The 21,296-nt window shown below is 33.5% G+C and overlaps 1 protein-coding gene across 1 annotated transcript in view; it reads right to left on the bottom strand.

The window, feature by feature from the left end:
* TTC28 (tetratricopeptide repeat domain 28) overlaps positions 1-21,296 on the bottom strand; it is a 630,275-nt gene that overhangs the window by 597,243 nt on the left and 11,736 nt on the right. The window contains 1 exon segment of the mRNA XM_039861871.1: positions 11,162-11,440. Within this exon segment, the coding sequence (XP_039717805.1) occupies positions 11,162-11,440 (279 nt within the window).

Below are 21,296 nucleotides of genomic sequence, written 5' to 3' on the forward strand. Positions count from 1 at the left end.
ATTTATTTGTATCTTCTTCAATTCTTTTTTTCAATGACTTACATTTTCTGAGAACAGGTCTTTTACCTCCTTAGTTAATTTGATTCCCAGGCATTTTGTTGTTTTCGATGCAACTGTAGATGGGATTGTTTTCTTAATTTCTCTTTCCAAAAGTTCATCATTGGTGCATAAAAATGCCACTGACTTCTAAATGCTAATTTTGTACCCTGCTACTTTACTGAATTAATTGATCGCTTCTAACGGTTTTTTGGTGGAATCTTTATATATAGTTCTCTATATACAGTATCATGTCATCGGCAAATAATAAGAGTTTTACTTCTTCCTTTCCAATTCGGATACCCTTGATTTCTCTTTCTTGTCTTATTGCTGTGGCTAAGACTTCCAATACAATGTTGAAGAAGAGTGGTGAAAGTCAGCATCCTTGTCTTGTTCCTAATATTAAGGAAAATTTTTAGCCTTTCCCCATTGAGTATGATGTTAGCTACAGGAAGCCTCAATAAATTTTAAAAGATTGATATGATACAAAGTATGATATCCAAACACAATGGAATGAGATTTGAAAACAGTAACAGAAGAAAATTTGGAAAGTCACAAATACGTGGAAATTAAATATACTCATAATCTTTAACTAGACCGATCATAAATTAAATGTCATCTTTCTAGTTAAAATCTTCCAATGATATCTTATCAGTCTTTGAATAAAATATTACCTCCTTACAATTGCTTAAAAGGGCCTACATGACCTGGCTCCTGCCCAACTCAACCACCTCATCTCTTACCATCTCCTTTCCACTCACTCACTGTGCTTCACTGGCCTCTATGCTATTTTCTATATTACCAAATTCAGACTAGCTGTTAACTCTGACTAGAATGCACTTTGCCCAGATCTTCACATTTGGTTCTTTCAGGTCTCATCTGAATCCTCTTCTCCTATAAACTCTCTCATAACCATCATTCTCTTTTCTCAGTATTCTTCTTCCCTTTAGTCTGTTTTAAATGTCTTCAGAGCACTTATCACATTCAAACATTTTCATATGTAATTATTATTTATTTTCTGCTTCTCCTCACTAGAATGTTAGTTGTAACTTTATTCCACCTTGTTCTTGACTGAATCACTAAGGTTTAGAATACTGCTCACAGAAATGCTCAACAAATTTATTTCTTATTCAAAAAATGACTTGATTTTATAGAAATTATAGAAAGCACATATACCCAAAAAGTGTATAATGAATGCATACTATTAAAAATACAGTTTTAAAACATTATTTTATGCATTTCTGTTATTAAGCTCCAAGGCATTTAAAACATTTTGTTTACTTGTAATGACAAGTAAAACGCAAATAAATTGCAACATAGACTCTGGTTTACATTATAGGAAATGAAATTGAATAGTGTCCTCTAAATCATATGGACATATGAGTGTTAAAACTTCAAAGAGAATTCTGAACTCTTAAGATTTCTTAATTGATGGACTCTTTTGTCCAGGTACGTAGTATAGCATACCACTTAAGAAAAAATTCTTTAGAATCAGACAGACCTCAGTTAAAATTCAACCCTAATAGTTACTAGCTAGATGTCCTGGACAAGTTATTTAAGCTCTCACTAAGTATAAATGTTCTCTTTTTTAAAGTTGAAATCATATCTACTCCATAAGATTATTGTGAGTGATACAAATAAAAGGATTCAGATGATCATTTTAAATAAGCATTCAATAAGAGCTATTATATTTTGTTATTATAATGTAGGTAAAACCAAAAGGAAACATGTAGTCAAGATATTTTTTAACACTTTTTCTTATATTTAACTCTGTCATCAGATATAATACCTGACTAATAAGGAACAATACCCTCTTATCAAGTATTATACCTGATGACAGGATTCTGTCATCAGGAATAACCACTGAATGAGAACATAAGAAGAGCTTTAAATCCATGAAGAAAGAGAAGGTATTTATGGTGTGCTTTAAAATTAATGGGAAAGTCCTACTGTGAAATTTTCCCATATATAGTGTTACACCATATTAAAATCTAGCATTCCTTTGGGTTTCTCTTCCTATGGTACCCTTGAGGAATATAACTATTTCTGAATCTCATAATTCACACTAAAATGACAGTAACTATTTCACAACTGATTTGTCTGAAAAGATGTGATTCAAGAAAATTCCAGAACAGAAAGAAAAAGGATTAAAAGTCAAACTATAATAGATACAACTAAAAAAGGATATGTTCCAGAAATGATGGTACATGAATATATACCATACTGTGTATATGATCTGACAAAGAATACTGAGGTAAATTACAAGGATAGCCACAAATTCTTTCCTTTCTATAGAGGCCTTTGGGTACTCCTCTTCTACAGCAGGTCTGAGTTTGGTCGTGTGACTTGCTCTGGCCAATGGGTCAACAGCAAATGTGGTATAAACAGACTCAAAAACTGCTTGTGCATTGGTGTTGCCATTCTTTTACAGTTCATGGAATCCTACAACTGCCATGTGAAGAAGCCCAGGAAAACCTGCTGGATGATAAAAGACACACAACATACTTGCAGCTGTTCCCCTAGCCAACAGCATACCAACTGTCAGAAATGTGAGTGAGACCGTCTTAGATGATCCAACCGCCAGTCAAGTCTCTAGCTGACCTCAAACACATGAGCAAGCACCACAGAAATCAACTGGGTCGACCCAGACCAAAAGAGCTACCCAGCTGACATTCAGAATCTTGAACTAAATAAATGGTTATGTTAAAGCCACTATGTTTTGGAGTGATGTTTTACAAACAAAAGCTAGCAGATACATTTTTTCCCCCAAATAATAGAGAAAAGGTAGAATACCAAAACAATGAAACAATTTCGATATGCTAAATTTTTTAAATAATTAAATATTGTTACCAGGGAAGATAATAACTATGCTTACCTATAGTAAATGCCTAATAGATATTTACTGAACTGAAATAAATGAAATACAGCCACATATAAAAGAGCAACTGGAGCAAATAAGTTATTCAAAAGATTGTATGTACCAAATACGTGGTAAAAAAAAAATTCTTCCTGTGCACTCTGCAACAAATATATCTTAGTGGAATAGTTTATCCATTTGACATCATAATTTTTTTTAAAAAATGATCAACAGAAGTTGGAAGGATTCAGAAGATTACTAAGATTATTATAAGAGGAAGAAAAATGCTCAAAAAAAGACTGAGTAGTTTAACTTAAAACTATGTGTATATAAATACAGAACAATTACTAACAGTATTATGATGATCATTATCATCATCATCAATGACCATCATGTATTAAGTAAACGGAAAATGAAAAGCTCTGTGCTAAATGCCTAACATTATTTTATTTAATCCTCTATACAAGCCTTCAAAGTTTGTGATGTTAACCTAGTTTACAAATGGTGAAAATGAGGCTTACAGAGGAAAAGTAACATGTAAGGGGTTTTAAAAAAACCTAGGTCCAACTCCAAAGAACCAACGGTCCTTGCTTCACATGTATATTGTTTCAAAATACATGAATTCAGTTACCAAAGTTAAGTAACACCAGTTCCCTAATAACACAGTTCAAATTTCAGTTACCACAATATATTAACCTTGAGTAAACACAAAGAACAAACTCCGCTGCTAGTTCTTCAGTCCACAATCACTTCGTAATTAAGAGATGTGCATCATGATTAGTGACCAGTCACATCACTTGTTTCAAAGTCTGCTGGTGACTGCTCACTGCATATCTGTTATTCATCTCACACACAAATAGCAAAGAGGTAGCTGAGTTGCCTCCTTATTTCCCAGTGATAAACCCCTGTGGACATTTTATAAAAATGGATTTTTTGAAAGAGAGAACCAACAAAGACAAATGCAGCAAAGGAATAAAAAGTGATAATGCTTGAAGTAAACTTCAAATCAAACATAAAGGGAGTTACAGAAGAAACACCTGACAGTAGAAATGTTGATACATCCGCCGTACAAGAGATTCAGTCAGAACTTAATGAACTTATTGACATAAATGAGGAAAGTAGTTGTGACCAAAGGTGAGAAAGTGATGTTAGCAAAATTTTTGGAATTTAGGAACTTTCAGAGATATTTGAAACTGAAAAAACAAAGGTTAGTGTTGGAACTTGATCCAAATTAGGAATATACAATTTGCCAAGACATAGAAAAGATGTCCACTCTGTATTACAAATTATATGATGAGAGGAAGGCAGCAAGCATTGTTCAAATAACTCTGAGTAAGTTTCTTACAGAAAAAATAAAACAAATTATCAATGTTTCTAACAGTTTAAATCATAGTGTACTAAATAGTTTTAACATTTTTTTCATTCTTTATACATTTATAATCCACTGTAAGAAAGATTTTAATGTTTTAAGAAAAACTTTTAAAGGTCACAGAACAATCAAAAATCACCCTGCAAGATTTTTCAGCTTGCACAGTCATTTCTGTGGTAGTGACACATGCAAAGCAAGAGCTGGCTGTATATGCTATTTCCATTATACTATGCTATCTCACTAAACATATAATGAGAAATTTTAAAGAAATGTTAGATTATTTCCAGAACTGATTAAAAAGTAGACTAAAACTATTGAGGAATTCAACTAATGACAACAAGAACTTCTAAACCATCAAGGCGAGAAGTTTATGATCTGTAAAATCTGCATCTTTAGAAGTCTTTAAGAAGAAAATGCAGTACCATCTTCTAATTTTCTCATTGATTTAGACACTGAAGTTAAAAAAAAAAAAAATGATGGCCAGCAATGGCTGGGCTATAAAACAAATAGAAGACAAACTTTCAAAGAATTTTCAAACTAGGTTAAGACTCAGATACATTCAAGTGACATGTTTATACAGTAATATAAATAATTAACTATGTGAAATTAGCAATAGACAAATGAATGTTATATTATATTCATAGAAGTTCAATGTTCCAGGAAAGCTTCCAGGAAAAAGTAAGAGTTGAACTAGACCTACTTAGCCCAATAATAGTGGGAGCAAAGGAGAAAACTCCAGGCACAGAGCTTGATATAAACAAGGAAGAAGGAAAAAACTGGACCAACATGCAGAACTGGTTTGTCAGCAGAGTAGCAAAAAATAAAGGGAGAAATGGGACCACTTGTGCTGAGTCTTGAATATCACGCCAATTGTCAGCATGTAACAAAAGAAAATTTTTTATAAGAATACTTACAATAAAAGGTTATCACAACAAAATAAGAATGAAATTCTAAGAACCTGGACTGTAATACTGACTGTGGAAATAAACTGTATAAGATATATATGGAATACATTTAAGTGCAGAGGAGTTGTTGGCCAACTTGATACAAACAATGAAAAGGAAGAAAAATATCCTAAATATCCTAAATGTATGAGACCAGGTAACTGAGAACAATGACTACCAATGGGAGAACTCAAAACATCGAGAAAGCCAACAGGGCCAAGGAGGCAAGATGAGTTTGTTGGGGATCCAATGACCATGAAGAATCTTATATCACTGAAAAGAAGTCAATTCTGCTTCCAGTAATGACAGAGCAAAAAACAAGTACATAATTTAGACATAATAGAAAAAGAAATCATCTGAAGGACCAGACAGTAGCAGATCTGGAAGAAGAGACCTAGGAAGTGAGTTCTCATTTTCGAAGTGCACAGGTAAGGTGCAATCAGAGTGCTGAGCAGGGTAACAGGAGTGCTGTTTTTCTGGCCTAGGAAATCAGAATATTGAAGCACAGGAAACTATAGCCTTTGGCCAAGGAGAAAGGGAATCCCACTAGGAAAAGAACCAGAAAAGGGATACTCAAATTCTTTCTACCCACATCTTTGGCTAACCCTTAAACATAAATGAAACAAAGCCAAAGCAGTTCGACTAAAGATAAACTATCTGCACTGAAGCTGGAGCTGCAATGCAAGAAACAAAGTATGCAGTTCTATTATAACCAAGATAATTACCTGCCAAATAACATCATCAACAATTGAAAACACTGCACAATTTTCTCAAGAGAAAAAAAATCAACTCAAGAAGTATTCAGATAAATCAACAAATGGCAGGAAATGCGTAACAGAGGAGCAAAAACAGAGAAGATAAATAATAAAATAATAGGAAAAAATCAACAGCATCAATAATTACATTAAATGTTAATGGACAAAGATTCCAATTAAAAGGCAGAGAATGACAAAATTATATGCTGTCCAAAAGAAATAAATTTTAAATGTAAAGGACTACTGAGTAAGCTGAAGAAAGCTGAAGTGGCTATATTATTATCAGACAAAATAGATTTTAGGACAAAAATAACTATCAGAGATAAAGAAGAATCTTCCATAATAATAAAAGGATCAATTCATCAAGAAGACATAATGAAAATATATATGTTACTAACAAAGTTTCAAAAAATGAAGCAGTGATAATATTAAAAGGATAAACAGCCAATTCCAAAATCTTAGTTGATTTTAATTTCTTTATTCCAGCAATTGATGGAATAACTAGACAAAAAAAGTCAGCAAAGACATAGAAGATACGAACAACACTATCAACCACTTAGACTTAATTGATATCTATAAAACTATATCTCACAACTGCAAAACACACATTCTTTTCAAGTGCTCCTAGCAGGTTCACCAGGATAAGCTATATGCTGGGCCATAAAACAAACCTCAATGAATTTAAAAGCATTAATGTCATACCAAGTAGGTTCTTTAACCACAATGAAATTAGATATCAACAATAAGATAACTCAAAATATATGTATATTAGGAAATTAAGCAACAAACTTCCAAATAATCCATGGGTCAAAGAAGTAATCACAAGAAAAATTTGAAAATATTCTGAACTGCATAATAATGAAAAAAAATCATATCAAAATTTGTGGGATACAGCAAAAGCAGTGCTGAGAGAGCAGTTAGCTTTAATGCTCATATTTAAAAAAAAGAATAAAGATTTAAAATCAATGGCCTAAGTTCTCATCTTAAGAAATGAGAATAAATTTAATGTAAAATTACTAGAAAGAAGGAAATAATATAAAGAGCAGAAATTGATGAAAGAGAAATGTACAGTATTGAAATCAATGAAACTAATAATTGATTATCTGGAAATACAAAATTTATAAAGCTCTAGACAGACTAATGAGACAAAAGAGAGAAGACACAAATTAACAATATCAGGAATGAAAGAAACGACATCACTATAGATCCTACAGAAATTAAAAGGATAATAAGGAAATGTTAACTTTATGCTTATAAACTTGCAACCTAAATTACATGTAAAAATTTACTGAAAGCAAAATACCAAAACTAATCTAAGAGAAATTAGAACATTTGAATGGCCTTATATCAATCAAAGAAATTGAATTAATAATTAAAACCTTCTCACAAAGAAAAGTCCAGGTGAAGTTGGCTTGACTGGTGAATTCTACCAAATACGAAGGAAGAAACAATGCCAATCCTACATAAAATCTTTCAGAAAATACAAGAAGAAAGAACATTTCACTATTCATTCTATAAGGCCAGCATCACTCTGATACCAAAACCAGACAACAGTATCATGAGAAAACACAGATCGATATCCCTCATAAACATAGATGCAAAAATTCTTAATAAAATTACAGCAAATCATATCCAACAATATATAAAAAGGATAATACCTAATAACTAATTGGCATTTATCCCAGGAATGCAGGGTAGGCTTAATAGCCAAAAAAAAAATCAATTCAATTTACCATATTTACCATATTAACAGAGTAAATGAGAAAAAAACATATTATAATTTCAATAGATGAAGAAAAAATTGATAAAATTCAATACTCAATCATAAAAGGAATTGAAGGGAACATCCTCCACCTGATTAAGGACAGCATCCTCAAAAATGAAAAGTTCAATGCCATCCCACTAAGATCAGGAATGACTTAAAAAAAACTTCACTCTCACCATTTCTGTTCAAAACTTTACTGGATAACCTAACCAGTACACTGGAACAAAAAAAAAAGAAAAAGAAAAGAAAAAGAAAGAAAAGGCATATGCAAAAGAAAAGAAGAAGTAGCACTGTCATTATTTGTAGGCAACATGCTCATGTACAGGAAAAAAAATGCTAAAGGATCTGCAAAGACATAACATAAAATACAAAAAAAAGTATTTTCATAGGCTAGCAATGAAAATTAGAAAATGAAAAAATTTTAATCCATTTTTAACAGTATCAAAAATACTTAGAAATAAATATAACAAAAGATGTGCAAGATCTTAACACTAAAAACTACAAAAAAATTGCACAAGGATATATAAGAATGACTAAATAAATGGAAAGATACACCATGTTCATGGGTTGAAAGACAACAGTGTTAAGATGGCAGTTCTCTCCAAATTGCCCTAAAAATTCAATACAACTCTATTAATTTTCCAGTAAGCTTTTTGACATTATTTAAAAATGCAAAGACAGAGAATAGCAAAAGCAACCTAGAAAAAGAAGAACAAAATTGGAAGACTCACAATATCTGATGTTGAGACATACAATAAAGCTACAGTAATTAAGATAGTATGGTTAGGGCATAATGATAGACAGATTAATGGAACAAAACAGAGTCCAGTAATAATCCCATAGTTTTATGATCAAAAGGTATGTGACAAAGGTGTCAAAGATAATTCAACAAGAGACAGTCTTTTCAACTAATGTTACAAGAACATGGTTATCTATATAAAATAAATAAACCTTGGCCCTTATGTCATACCATCACCCAAAATTAACTCAAAATGAATCATAAACCCAAAAGTGAAAACTATAAAAATTCTAGAAGAAAATATTAAAACTTTATGACCTGAAGAAGGACAAATGTTTCTTAAACATGACACAAAAAGAATTAACATAAACAGACAATAGCTAAGAAGCAGCTAGAGATAAGTTCATACCTCTTTTGTAACCCAGATCACACTAAAATCATTCTTTCATTCAGACAAAATAGACATGAATAAAAGACTCTCCATTCAATCTCTGGAGTCCCTGGATCTTTACAAAAAGAGAGAGAGAAATTGGAAGACATGTTTTCCCACATCAAACTACGTACACAACAATTACATTTCAGAGCAAGATTTCAGAAAGGCAAAGGATTATAATGAAAAAGTCTGTTAGAAGAGTCAAAATTTAAAGAAAAAAAATAATAAAATTTCACCAGACATACCTTTATGACAAGAGTATAAGTAAACTTTCTTTCACATGAGTATAGTCCTAGAAAAGTAAGTATAATATCAATTTTCATAAAATGAAACTTTTTTACGTAGTGGAAAATTCTTTATAGATTAATTTTGTTATGAACAATATTGCATAAGAAGATCCTTTCATGACTTCAATAATAAATCCTAATTTAATTTTATATAATTCTAGATGTTCCTAAGTTAGCTTGCTTAAAACCAAATATGGAGCTGAAATATTAATGCAAATTATAAATATATAATAACTTCATTTATCATAAGGAAAAATTCAGAGACTAAAATGATAGAAATTATCATAAAAGGTTGATGTTTCATCTATAATCATAGTTCACTGTTTTCAGCCTTTTTTGTACATAAAAAACACAAGAGGTTGACAAAAGAAAGTGGAAGTAATATAGAAAAAGGAAAAAGATAAAAGTTTAAAGATATTCGCAAATATAAGAAGGGTACAAACAGATTCTAAAAGGAATGAATGGAGATATTTAATTTAAAAATTAAACTCTATATTTATCAGGCTCATCACATCAATGAAAGGGAAAGAGAGATCCACAGTGTAGTGGTTACCACATCTGCTTTACAAGCAGGAGGTCCTGGGTTTGCGCCCCAGTTGGAGCTAAAGAACATACCCCGGGTGCCCCAGGCCCTGGGTGCGCCAGGCCTCCAGAGTGCACCGGGGGTGCCAGGCCCCAGGTGCTCCAGGCCCCAGGTGCATGCCACGAGCATGTGTGGGGAGACATCCTGCCTTCACAAATCCAGTTCTTAAAAAGAAAGGGAAACAGCAACATCCATAGGTCAGGGGTAGAGAGGAGGGGAGTTAAAGAGGGGGGAAAAAAACCAAACCAACAAAGAAAAAAAATCAAAGGGAAAGAAAGACGAGACACCGCCAAACCATGCTAGAAAAATTTACTAATTTGAACCTTTAAAAAAAAGTCACAATCATAGCTATTATATAACACCTACAAGTAACAAATTACCTAGCTCTTAAATAACCTTACAAGATAGGTATTATTATCCTATTTATCTTAACCCCAGAGAGGTTTAAGAGATTTACCTATATTCATTAAAAGAGAAAGAATTTGAACTTAGGTCTGTCCTTTGAAAACAGCATTCTAACTCCCAAATGTTGTCATATAACACTTTTTTTTAAAAACAGATTTTGTTTCATTTACAATGATTATAGTTATGAAAGAAATTCTTTAGGGAAGTAGAGAATACTAAACAATTCTTGAGGCAGCAGCAATACTGAAAATTGCACTGAATGGGGCCAAAAATATCAGAGTTGAAGTATAACATAATATGACTGTGACATATTATTAAGACAGTAAGAATCTTCTTTAAATCTCTAGGAAATATCTATTAGCCTTTTTTAACCCAACAGAAAGCCAAGAATGGAATCAAGTGGTTTTGCATTCAATAAAAAATATCTCAAACATTTCAGTCACATCTTAAGAAATCGTTTCTAAAATAAATTAAGGGTTAGGTGGTGAACAGGCACACTGAAAATATGTACGAAACAAAGATAATTCAACTCTTAAACCATTCAAGGAAATATAGACTATTACAATGATTTATTAGAAAAAAAGTTCCTCTGATTATACACCATTCTGAAAATAAGTAGCTATTGACAGGAAATAAAATTATTTCAAATTGAAGGAAAGCAACATGATCATCATACTCCATCTAAAACATCTGTGCACAAAGAGATGTCCAAAACCTATATAAATAACTCAAATTTATCCTATCAAGAAGATGAGTAAAAAAAATTCAAATCTCAAACATACAAGAATTAAACTTGGACATGGAAAGCATACTTCCAAAGCATAAAAAAGGAAGCCATTAACTAGTGTACCAGCTCAATGAAGCCATTCTACATTTTGCCAAAGTAGAGACTATTAAAATATTAATAAACTGCATTGAGTCAATAAAATGTTACATTAAAATGAAAAATCAGCACAAAAGATTCTATGAAAGTAAATGAAATTTCTACCTTAGGCCATTTGGGATTGAGAAGTCGAGCTTTGATTGCATCATCCAGTGCCTTGTCATACTGCTGGATTTTCATATATGCTGCTGATCTATTGCTGTATAAGATGCAGTTCTGTGGGTCAACAGCCAGAGCTTCATTGTACAGAACAATAGCTGTGTGGAAATCTCCATCATGACAGGCCTGGTTACTCTGACGAACTTTCTCAACAAATTCAGCTTTGCTCAGCACTGGCCCATCAGGACTTCTCTGGCCAATAGTCTTAGCACCAAAGAGAGGAATCTACAAACAAAGAAACTTTGTAAGACAAAGTTCGGATAATCCAGAGGGGTTCCTTGTCTGAACTTTAAGAGAATGCAGACATTCTTCATGATCAACTTTATATAACAGTTAAATTTTGTGCCCTGAAAGACAATAAACTTTGCAAGCAGCAGCAAACAGTGCCTTGAGTGCATAGGTATGTATGTATGTGTTTATATATACATATAGTTATAAACTTACATATTATATTTATGTATATATTTTTGATTGAATGAATGTAAAAGAATACTCAAGCTTTTCCTTGGCAATTAAAAGTTTTATTAAGGGAAAGACCAAAATATAAACCTACATAGACAATATGATCTCAACCATGTTAATATGGTTGCACTTAATAGTAAAGGAACAAGATCAAAATATTAACTATACTAAGTTATCTTTGAACATAGGATTATGAATTATTTTTATTTTCTTAAAATTTTCTCTTATCTAAATACTAGGCAATGAGCACATGTTTTAAAATAAAAATAAATTTTAATGTAATAATGAATCCTTTTAAATTGGCAAATGTGTAACTGTAATTTGGCTACTATTATGGGATTTCAAAGACAAACACCAGTTTTTAGAGATCGTCAAAAATAAAAATAAAAAAACTGCTAGAAATTATATGTTGGCAATTTAAGGCCTGTTTTGGTATTGATTTTTCGAAGTCACTAACTTTTCTATGACTTTATCGCAGTGACCTGAAAACCAAAGGGAATGAATCAATCAAATGTTATTCATTTTTAAAACAGCAAACAGGAACTGCATTAGAGTCCCAAGGGATGAAACTTAAGACAGCAGTATCAAGAGAAACAATTTGCAATTCTAAGCAGGCTTGCCCTAAGTAAAATAAAAACAAAATGTAAATTTTCTTCCCCACATCTTCCTTTAAGTCTAAGTCCAGTCCCTTGATTCAAAAGATGGATCTGATACATAATACACCAACAGGTACAAAAGTAAAAGACTCCTCACAGAGGTATCTGCATTAAAAAGAACAAAGTCCACAAAGAGCAGGAAGAAAGGCAGAGTTAATTTCCCACACACTATTTTTCCTCTGTATACGGAGATATCATGTCCTAGATTTTGAGGACAATTTACAACATTAAAATATCCTAGAAGTTTCAAATATCAGTGTCCAAGTTACATCCCACAACTTCCTCGTACTGGAAGTGGCTAACCAATAATGTACTCTGGTTGGGTTTCTTTTTTTAGTGAAACACATTGCTTGAAAGTGAATGGACTATGTAACATTTACCAAACAACCAGGATCTTCCTGAATAGTCTTGATTTTTAATTATTTTATCCATATCATCAAACCAATGTGTAAGACATTGACAATGTATAAGACTAATTCATTTTGGAAAACACAGTCATCGCAATAATACTTAAGGTTAGTACTAGCCATAAATTATAGAAACAAAGTCTATATTTAAAAATTTGAGGGGTACAACACAAAAATAGCAATAATCGCCTTTAAAAGCAAAATGGTTATGTTCATTTGTAGCCTAAAAGTAAAAAAGACATGCTCTTACTATTAGAGCATTCTCTACTTCTCAGAGTACTAATTTTGGTTCAATGCCAACAGAGAAAAGAATCAAATTAAGAAAAGAAAGGGTCTGCACGCCATTCCTTCTATACATAGTAATATAAACTAACAATTCCCAAAAGATTTTCCTAGGAACCTCTAGGTCCTCGAGATACTGGGATGAACAAAGTTAAATAAGTTTCTTCTTTAGTGGAAGATCTCTCAGAGCTTTTATTGTGCTCATTGTGAATCTGAGAGGGGGAGATACTTACATTATGAGATCAAAAGACACTTTTGGTAGAGCATCTAGCTGGACCAGAAATTGCTTGAAACACCGATGTAAACTATTAAATAAAGCTTCTGAGAACACAGAAAAACACCATGGAAAAGTTAGTGCAGAAAGATTATATACTAGAGGAGAACTCCAACACCATCATTATCACCCAAGTGTCCACAAATTTAAGAGAAAAATGCACTCTAGTAAATGTACACAAAAGCTTCTTTCTAATTTGTCAAAATACGCCTATGGCTACTCAGCTGGTTACAATGTAGTCCTTAGGAGGCTAAGAAATAGCAATTTGTCAAAATACGCCTATGGCTACTCAGCTGGTTACAATGTAGTCCTTAGGAGGCTAAGAAATAGCAATTTTTGTGTATGGTTAAAAAAAGGAATATAATTTCCCCAGTCCTTCTCTAGCTTCTCTACAGTTAATAAGCTTGACATGACATTCAAAAAAAGAGACTTATGCATGGATTTCTAGGATTACACATATAGTACTTGGAAGAAGTGGTCATATTAAAATCAGAGACTATTAGAGTGAATAGTACTACCTAAGGAGATAAAGAAAAAATGTTGAATTACTCATTTAGATTATTATATTGTTTCTTCCCTCTAATATTTCATATATGTACAGTTTATAGGTGTCGACATATATTAACATTGTTGATATTTTCCTCTGACCCTTTGACAAACTCATCTTAAAAAAGTAGAGGTAGTGTCAATAACATATGGACCAAATGGGTTCAGAATATTCAGCCACATACAATTACTAAACATAGTTCCAGCCCTGTTACAAATTTTGGTTACTCAAATGATATAGCAGAATACCTACTGATTATATCAAAAATTTATAGGTAAATCGAAGAATTAAGTGTTTAAAATAAAATTATAAAACTACTAAAACGAAACAGCAGAGGAAGAAAGGGAAATCAATTATTACTCAACCTGAAAAGAACATGTGCATTATCTATGGACAAGTATAATTTGCACTGTTGTCATTATTTACAATGTACTGGACTATAATGTAGTTCAAAGGCAATGACAGGTACAAACTTCATAAAATCAAATAACCCATAAGCAGATGCTGCATTCCAGACAACCTGGTTTGCCATTGAAGAAACCCAGTAACCTTTTTCCAAGTCTATTTTGAGTCTTTTACAATTTTTCCCAACAGTCCCAAGGTGAAGTACTCTGGAATCCAGGAAAAGAAACTATCTTTTATTGAAAAATATTCATGATCAAAAGAAGCCTACCATGAGATAATTAGAAAGAAGGAGTGATACAAATAAAAACACTCAGTCTAGGGTCTGGCTCCATAGTGTAATGGGTAGCACGTCTGCTTTACACGCACAAGGTCCTGAGTTCGTGCCCCAGGTGAAGCCATGGACCATACCCCAGGTACGTCGGGCTCCCCCCCCAAGTGTGCCAGGCCCGCCCCCGCCGGGTGCACCAGGGGTGCCAGGGGGTGCCAGGCCCTGGGTGTGTGGAGGGTAGGAGGGAAGACGCCTCACCTTCAGAGATCCAGTTCTTAAAAAAAAAAAGGGAGACAGCAACTTCCATAGGTCAGGGGTGGAAGTGGGGAGAGGGAAATTAAAGAGGGAGAGGAAAAAAACTCAATCCTGCAGTAACCTAGCAATGCATAATTAATGAAAATACAATTTTCTGTGTATTCACATCATTCAGGGAGAGAGAAACCTAGGCCGAAGCACAGAAAGAAGTACAGGATACTGAACCTCACAGTCACCAATACCCTTATAAAACCTACATTTTAATCCAATGTAAGTCATGACTGGCAAGAATGATCCTTGATTACCTAACGAGTATTCTGTGAGGTTTAAAGTAGGATTATAGTCTAACTCCTTCTCTCACTTCTATCTTTTTAAAGTTAATTCTTAGAACTTGAAAGCATTGTTAGAAGATCTATATCAGGGCTCAGTAAACTTCAGTGTATGTTATCAAATCTGGCCTGCCATCTGTTTTTGAAAATAAAGTTTTATTGAAATATAACCACACCCATTCATTTATATATTGTCTATGGCTGCTTCTGCACTACAACGCAACAGAGACTGTACAGCCCACAAAGCCTAAAATATTTACTATCTGGCCCTTTGTAGAAAATGTTTGCCAGCTTCTGATCTAGACTGATTATTGCCAATATTTTCTAGTTTCTTGACTTTTTAAGCATCAAAATTTTTACTAATCTCTTAACTGTACATTCTAAAACTAATTGAAAAAATACAATAGCAAAGGCTACTCTGAATTCAGTATTGCCTTTAAATGCATGTATATTTTATTAATCAAAACAATATCTATACATATTTTGAAAACAAGAGAAGCATGTATGTAAACAAGTTATTTTATTTACTCGGTCTACAGATAATTCTTGGTGTATATGTGACTTGTACCATGGACCGCCCTTGCAATCCACAAAACAGGAAGAGAGTGGTGATCTGGTAGAAGTTTCCACGCTACAGCAAATAAAAGGTTATGCTGGTTAATCAATCCTGCTATCAAACTGTCATCAAAAATAATGCCTTGATAGCAACTATTCTATAGTTTTTGCTAGACATCTCTCAAAATGTAATAGGCTTATATTCAATCTCAATAATCTTGGCATACTTTAGTTAAATAAGGGAACATATTATAATCTGACCTGGAACATATTATAATCTGACCTGGAAAATTCAAGGTAAGTTATGTTGCTCAGAAGTTCATAGAAATATTTGTGAGATTCTGTTCTATAGCTGATGGATGTCTACTTAAACATTTTTTGGAGCAGAATTTTTTTAGCTATGTTTTACGTTGCAGAACTTTGAGAATTTCATTTGTTTTAGGCTGAAACAGACAACTATTTCTTCAGAAAATACTAGTTTTGACTGCAGCTACTTCCTCAACCTGTTTTGTAGGCAAAAAGGATAGACTTTCAATCAGATGAAGCATCAGGTTAAACATCTCAATATTGCAAAAAGGACACTGATAGCATCTTTACCACTTGCCCATTTGATGACCTCAGGATACACTGAAGAATACCTACGTTACAAACTCTCATCAGAAAATACAACTTTCTATTATTTGTTATCCAGAAAGGTTTATTTTTCATTAGCCTAAATCTGCCTCCCTAAAACTTCCAGCCATTGGTCCGAGTTTTGTGCCCTAAAACATGTTAAGTGTTCTGCCTTCAGATACTGCACACAGCTCCCGTATCTCTTGAATGCTGCTATAGTATCTGTGGTTGAGGACTGTTGTGTGCTGAACTTCTGTCCTTGCAACGTTTCCTTTCACTTGAAAGAAAGAACAAGGATGGGAGTTATTTCTATTTGATAATCTCATTTCTATTTGATAATCTATACCTCTTCCACCACTTCATTTAAAAGCCTAAGTGCCCTCAGTAACTTGTAAGGGCTAAAAATGGCTTAAAAATTAATGAATGACTATACACATCCAAGCCAGCTTATGCATTCCCAGAAGTGAGCCCCTGCTAAAGCCCTGGTCAGAAACTGAACAGGGGTGACTGCTCAGGGACTTAAAAAATATATATATATGCTTAGTCCTTCCTTTCCCTTCCCTCACTTGTGAGGTGTTTTCTTAGCACATCCTTTAAGAAGATAAATTATCACAAATCTGTCATTTCAACCATTCCCAGTGGACCAGTAAATCTTTAAGGGAGGGGTGGGAAATGATGTTTCCTCTCTAAAACCTCAATTTCCCTCAAATGTTCATCACATAGCCTAGTCACTTTTTAGGATGCTCTCTAGTTAATATATTCCTCTAAATGTATGGTTCTTAAAACTGGACTCAAAACCCTAATAGCTGGTGAAGTTGAGCATCTTTTCATATTTCTATTGGCTATTTGTATGTCTTCTTGGGGAAATGTCTGTTCAGGTACTCTACCTCTTTTTTTTTTTTTTTCTTTAATGCCACCACATATTTGACCACTTTGACCTCATCTACCTCTTTCCTCCCCCCTCCCTCCTTCCCTCTGATAACCACTAGTCTATTGTACATGTTCATGAGTCTCTGTTTGTTTGTCCTGTTCATTTATTGCTTTTAGGTTTATATTCCACATATAAGTGATATATCATGTGGTTTTCAATTTTTTCTGTCTGGCTTATTTCACTTAGCATGATTATCTCAAGGTCCATCTATGTTGTCGCTAATGGCAGTATTTCATCTCTTTTTATGGCTGAGTAAAATTCCACTGTATATATGTACCACAGCTTCTTTATCCAATTATCTATCATAGGACACTTTGGTTGTTTCCATGTCCTGGCCACTGTGAATAATATTGCTATGAATATTAGTGTGCAAATATCTTTTCGGATGAGTTTTCAAGTCTTTGAGGTAAATACCCAGTAGAGGGATTACTGAATCATATGGTAGATCAATTCTTAGTTTTCTGAGGAACCTCCATATTGTTTTCCATAGTGGCTGTACCAATTTTCAGTCCCACCAGGAGTGTATGAAGGTTCCTTTATCTCCGCATCCTCTTCATACACCAGGAGTGTATGAAGGTTCCTTTTTCTCCGCATCCTCTCCAACATTTATTATTTCTTATCCTGTTGATAACAGCTATTCTAACTGGTATGAGATGATATCTCATTGGGTTTTGATTTGCATTTCCCTAATAGCTAATGAAGTGGAACATCTTTTCATGTTTGTTTGTCATTTGTACGTCTTCTTGGGAGAAGAGTCTGTTCAGGTCCTCTGCCCATTTTTTGATTGGATTGCTTTTTTGTTGTTACTGAGTTGTATACGGTTTTTATATATTTTGGATATTAGGCCTTTATCGAAGGCGTTGCTTGCAAATATATTTTCCCATTTGGATGGTTGTCTCTTTGCCTTGCTGTTTCTTTTGCTCTGCAGAAGCTTTTTAATTTGATGTAGTCCCATTCATTTATTTTTGCTTTTACTTCCCTTGCCTTTGAGGCCAAATTCATAAAATCCTCTTTAAGTCCAAGGTCCATGAGTTTAGTTCCAATGTTTTCTTCTATGCACTTTATTGTTTCAGGTCTTATATTCAGGTCCTTAATCCATTTTGATTTAATTTTGGTGTGTGGTCATAGTAACAGTCTAGCTTCAACCTTTTGCAGGTGGCTTTCCAGTTTTCCCAGCACTATTTATTGACAAGGCTTTCCTTTCTAAATTGTATGTTTTTGGCTCCACGGTTGAAAATTATTTGTCCATATAAATGGGGTTTACTTCTGGACTCTCAATTCTATTCCACTGGTCTATGTGTCTGTTTATTTGTCAATACCATGCCGTTTTGATTATTGTAACTTTGTAGTATAATTTGAAGTTGGGCAGAGTTATACCTCCAGCCTTGTTTTTTCTCAGTATGGCTTTGGCAATTTGGGGTCTTTTGTGCTTCCATACAATTCTGATAAATTTTGTTCTATTTCCTTAAAAAATGCCAATGGGATTTTGATGGGGCCTCTGCCTGCTTTTTAATTGGATTGTTTTTTATTGTTGAGTTGTATGAGTTCTTTATATATTTTGGAAATTAGTCCCTTATCAGAGGCATTGTTTGCAAATATATTCTCCCAGTCAGATGGCTGTCTCTTTGCCTTGTTGATAGTTTCTTTTGCTGTGCAGAGCTTTTTAGTCTGATATAGTCTCATTGATTTATTTTTGCTTTTACTTTCCTTGCCTTTGAGGTCAAATTTGTAAAATTCTCTCTAAATCCAAAGTCCATCAGTTTAGTGCCTATGTTTTCTTCTATGCAATTTATTGTTTCAGGTCTTATATTCATGTCTTCAATCCATTTTGAACTAATTTTAGTGTATGGTGATAGCAGTCTAGTTTCATGCATTTGTTTATATGCATTTAACCTAAGTGCAGAACCTCATTTATAACTGATGAAGTTTGCCTTGATTTATCAATCTACTTAACTGTTGAGCATATACTCTAAGCCAGACATTTACAAAGGACTGGACATAAAAAAAATAAGAAAAGAAAAGAAAATAGATATGGTCCAGGCCCTTGTCAAGATTACAGAATATTTTGGTGGTTTTATCTTACTGTTCTAGTACATCAATATCTCTTTGAATCCTAATTCTTTCAGTGTATTATCTATCCATCTTATATTTTATAAAAACTTTCATGCCTTCATCAAGGATGCAGTATTATTGAATAAGACTACATTTAAAAAATAGAGTCCTATGTTTTGGTATAGACTTCCTGCAGGTTTCTATCAACTCTTTAATTGTCTGATTCAACAACTTTATTATCATTAAATCTTCAAGATTCATGTTGTCCATAAAACTGTCATGGGATACTTTACAAAATTTAGAAAAATCAAAATACACACTACCATCTTAAAAAAAAGGTAATGAGAAGTTTTTAAGTGAAACTTTGTTGACCACTAGTCCTTATTACCTCTATCTATATCAATCAAAATTCAGTCAGAAAGACAGGAACCATTCCTGTTATTTGAACAGACAGAATATCATTTAAGATTTGTTAACTGAGTATGAAGTTTTTAGGTAAAGAGCTAAGGAATCATGGAGATAGTAACTGCAGGGAGCAACTATCACACCCAAGACTAGGCTACCAAATCTTAGAAGAGGGATCCAGGGAATTTAAACTCAAGACATACAAGGAGAAGGCAATACTCGCTGCTGCTGGTGTCTGATTTTCTAGAAGAGGCCCCATGAGCCTGGGATCCAAAACTCTGAAGAGGGGCACTGGCTGGCTGATCTTAGTAGTTTCTGAAGGAAGAAGCTTGATGAAACTTGTACTCAAATGTTGGAAAAACTGCAAACTGGATCAAGCAACTGCTACAGAAAGGTACTGCTGCTGCCAGCATTAAAAAGTGTTGTTAGGGTGGCACTCACAGAACAGCAGAGAGGAAGGCCACTGGAAGCAAAAGAAAACGAACAAGTACCTCCTGTCTTCTCCAGCACTTTACTGCCCCCTATCTTCCAGCAGAAAAGGGACCAGCTGGCAATGCAGAAATGTGGCTTGCAGAGTCCCAGACACAAGGATCACAAAGCAGAATAAACAAGACAGATTTGGAAGGGATTAACTTATCTGGCAAAATATTTTCTGTTACAACATAAACTATCTGTTTAATAATCTCCAGGGGAAATTGTGCAGGGGATCAAAATCAATGTCATCTATCTGTATCTAACATTTAATCATCTCCCACTACTCTGAGAGTAATAAAAACAATAATAGTAATAATAATAGCAACAAAAACTGCACCTAACACTTATTTAGCACTTACTACATGCCTAGACTGTTTTAAATAGTATACATGTATTAATTCATTTAATGTTCATAACAACCCTATGAAGTAAGCAATAGTAGCATTTTAACTTTATAAATGGGACAATGAGATACAGATCCCATGCTTTTGGTCACAGAATATGCTACACCACCATGAAACACAACTCCCTCTAAATTCAAGGCTGCCTTTGAAATGCAACACTTGTTAAACACAACTTGCTTACATGCTTTGTAAAGTTCATATCTGGATTTACAGCTATATGGAAAATCATTTTCTCTAACATTGAGAGATTTTTCAAAACTCTGCTGAGAACATCCAACCTGGCAACACACTTCTGGTGCCCTCAAACAATACCAGATAAAATGGGCAGCATTAATGCAATAGAATAATCTTCCACACTGTAAAATAAAACTACTGCCTTCACTATTGTCTCACTCGGAAGTCATGGTAGATACGTACAATTTATTTTATAAACTGTTTTTCTTATTGAGTGAAGCTCAAAAATGTGTTGGGGTGAGAATGTAAAATTAAAGAGTCCTAAGCCTTAATATTAAATACACATCTCACATACAAACTTTGTATAAATGAAACTTTAATGCAAGTATTTACTTTCTCGCTGTATTTTTTAATATAATGATATGTTTTTAGCATAATGATTAAGGAGTCAGGATTATAAAAAGCCAATGCTAAAATATTGCTGCATCTAAAGTCTCTATGTACAATAAGTAATTAAAATACTACACAAGAAGAAACCAAATTTTTAAAACTTTTTGAGCCAAATTGATACAAATTTACTTTCACAACA

This window comes from Pteropus medius, unplaced genomic scaffold (genome assembly GCF_902729225.1).
Source record: "Pteropus medius unplaced genomic scaffold, Ma_sr-lr_union100, whole genome shotgun sequence".
NCBI lineage: Eukaryota > Metazoa > Chordata > Mammalia > Chiroptera > Pteropodidae > Pteropus > Pteropus medius.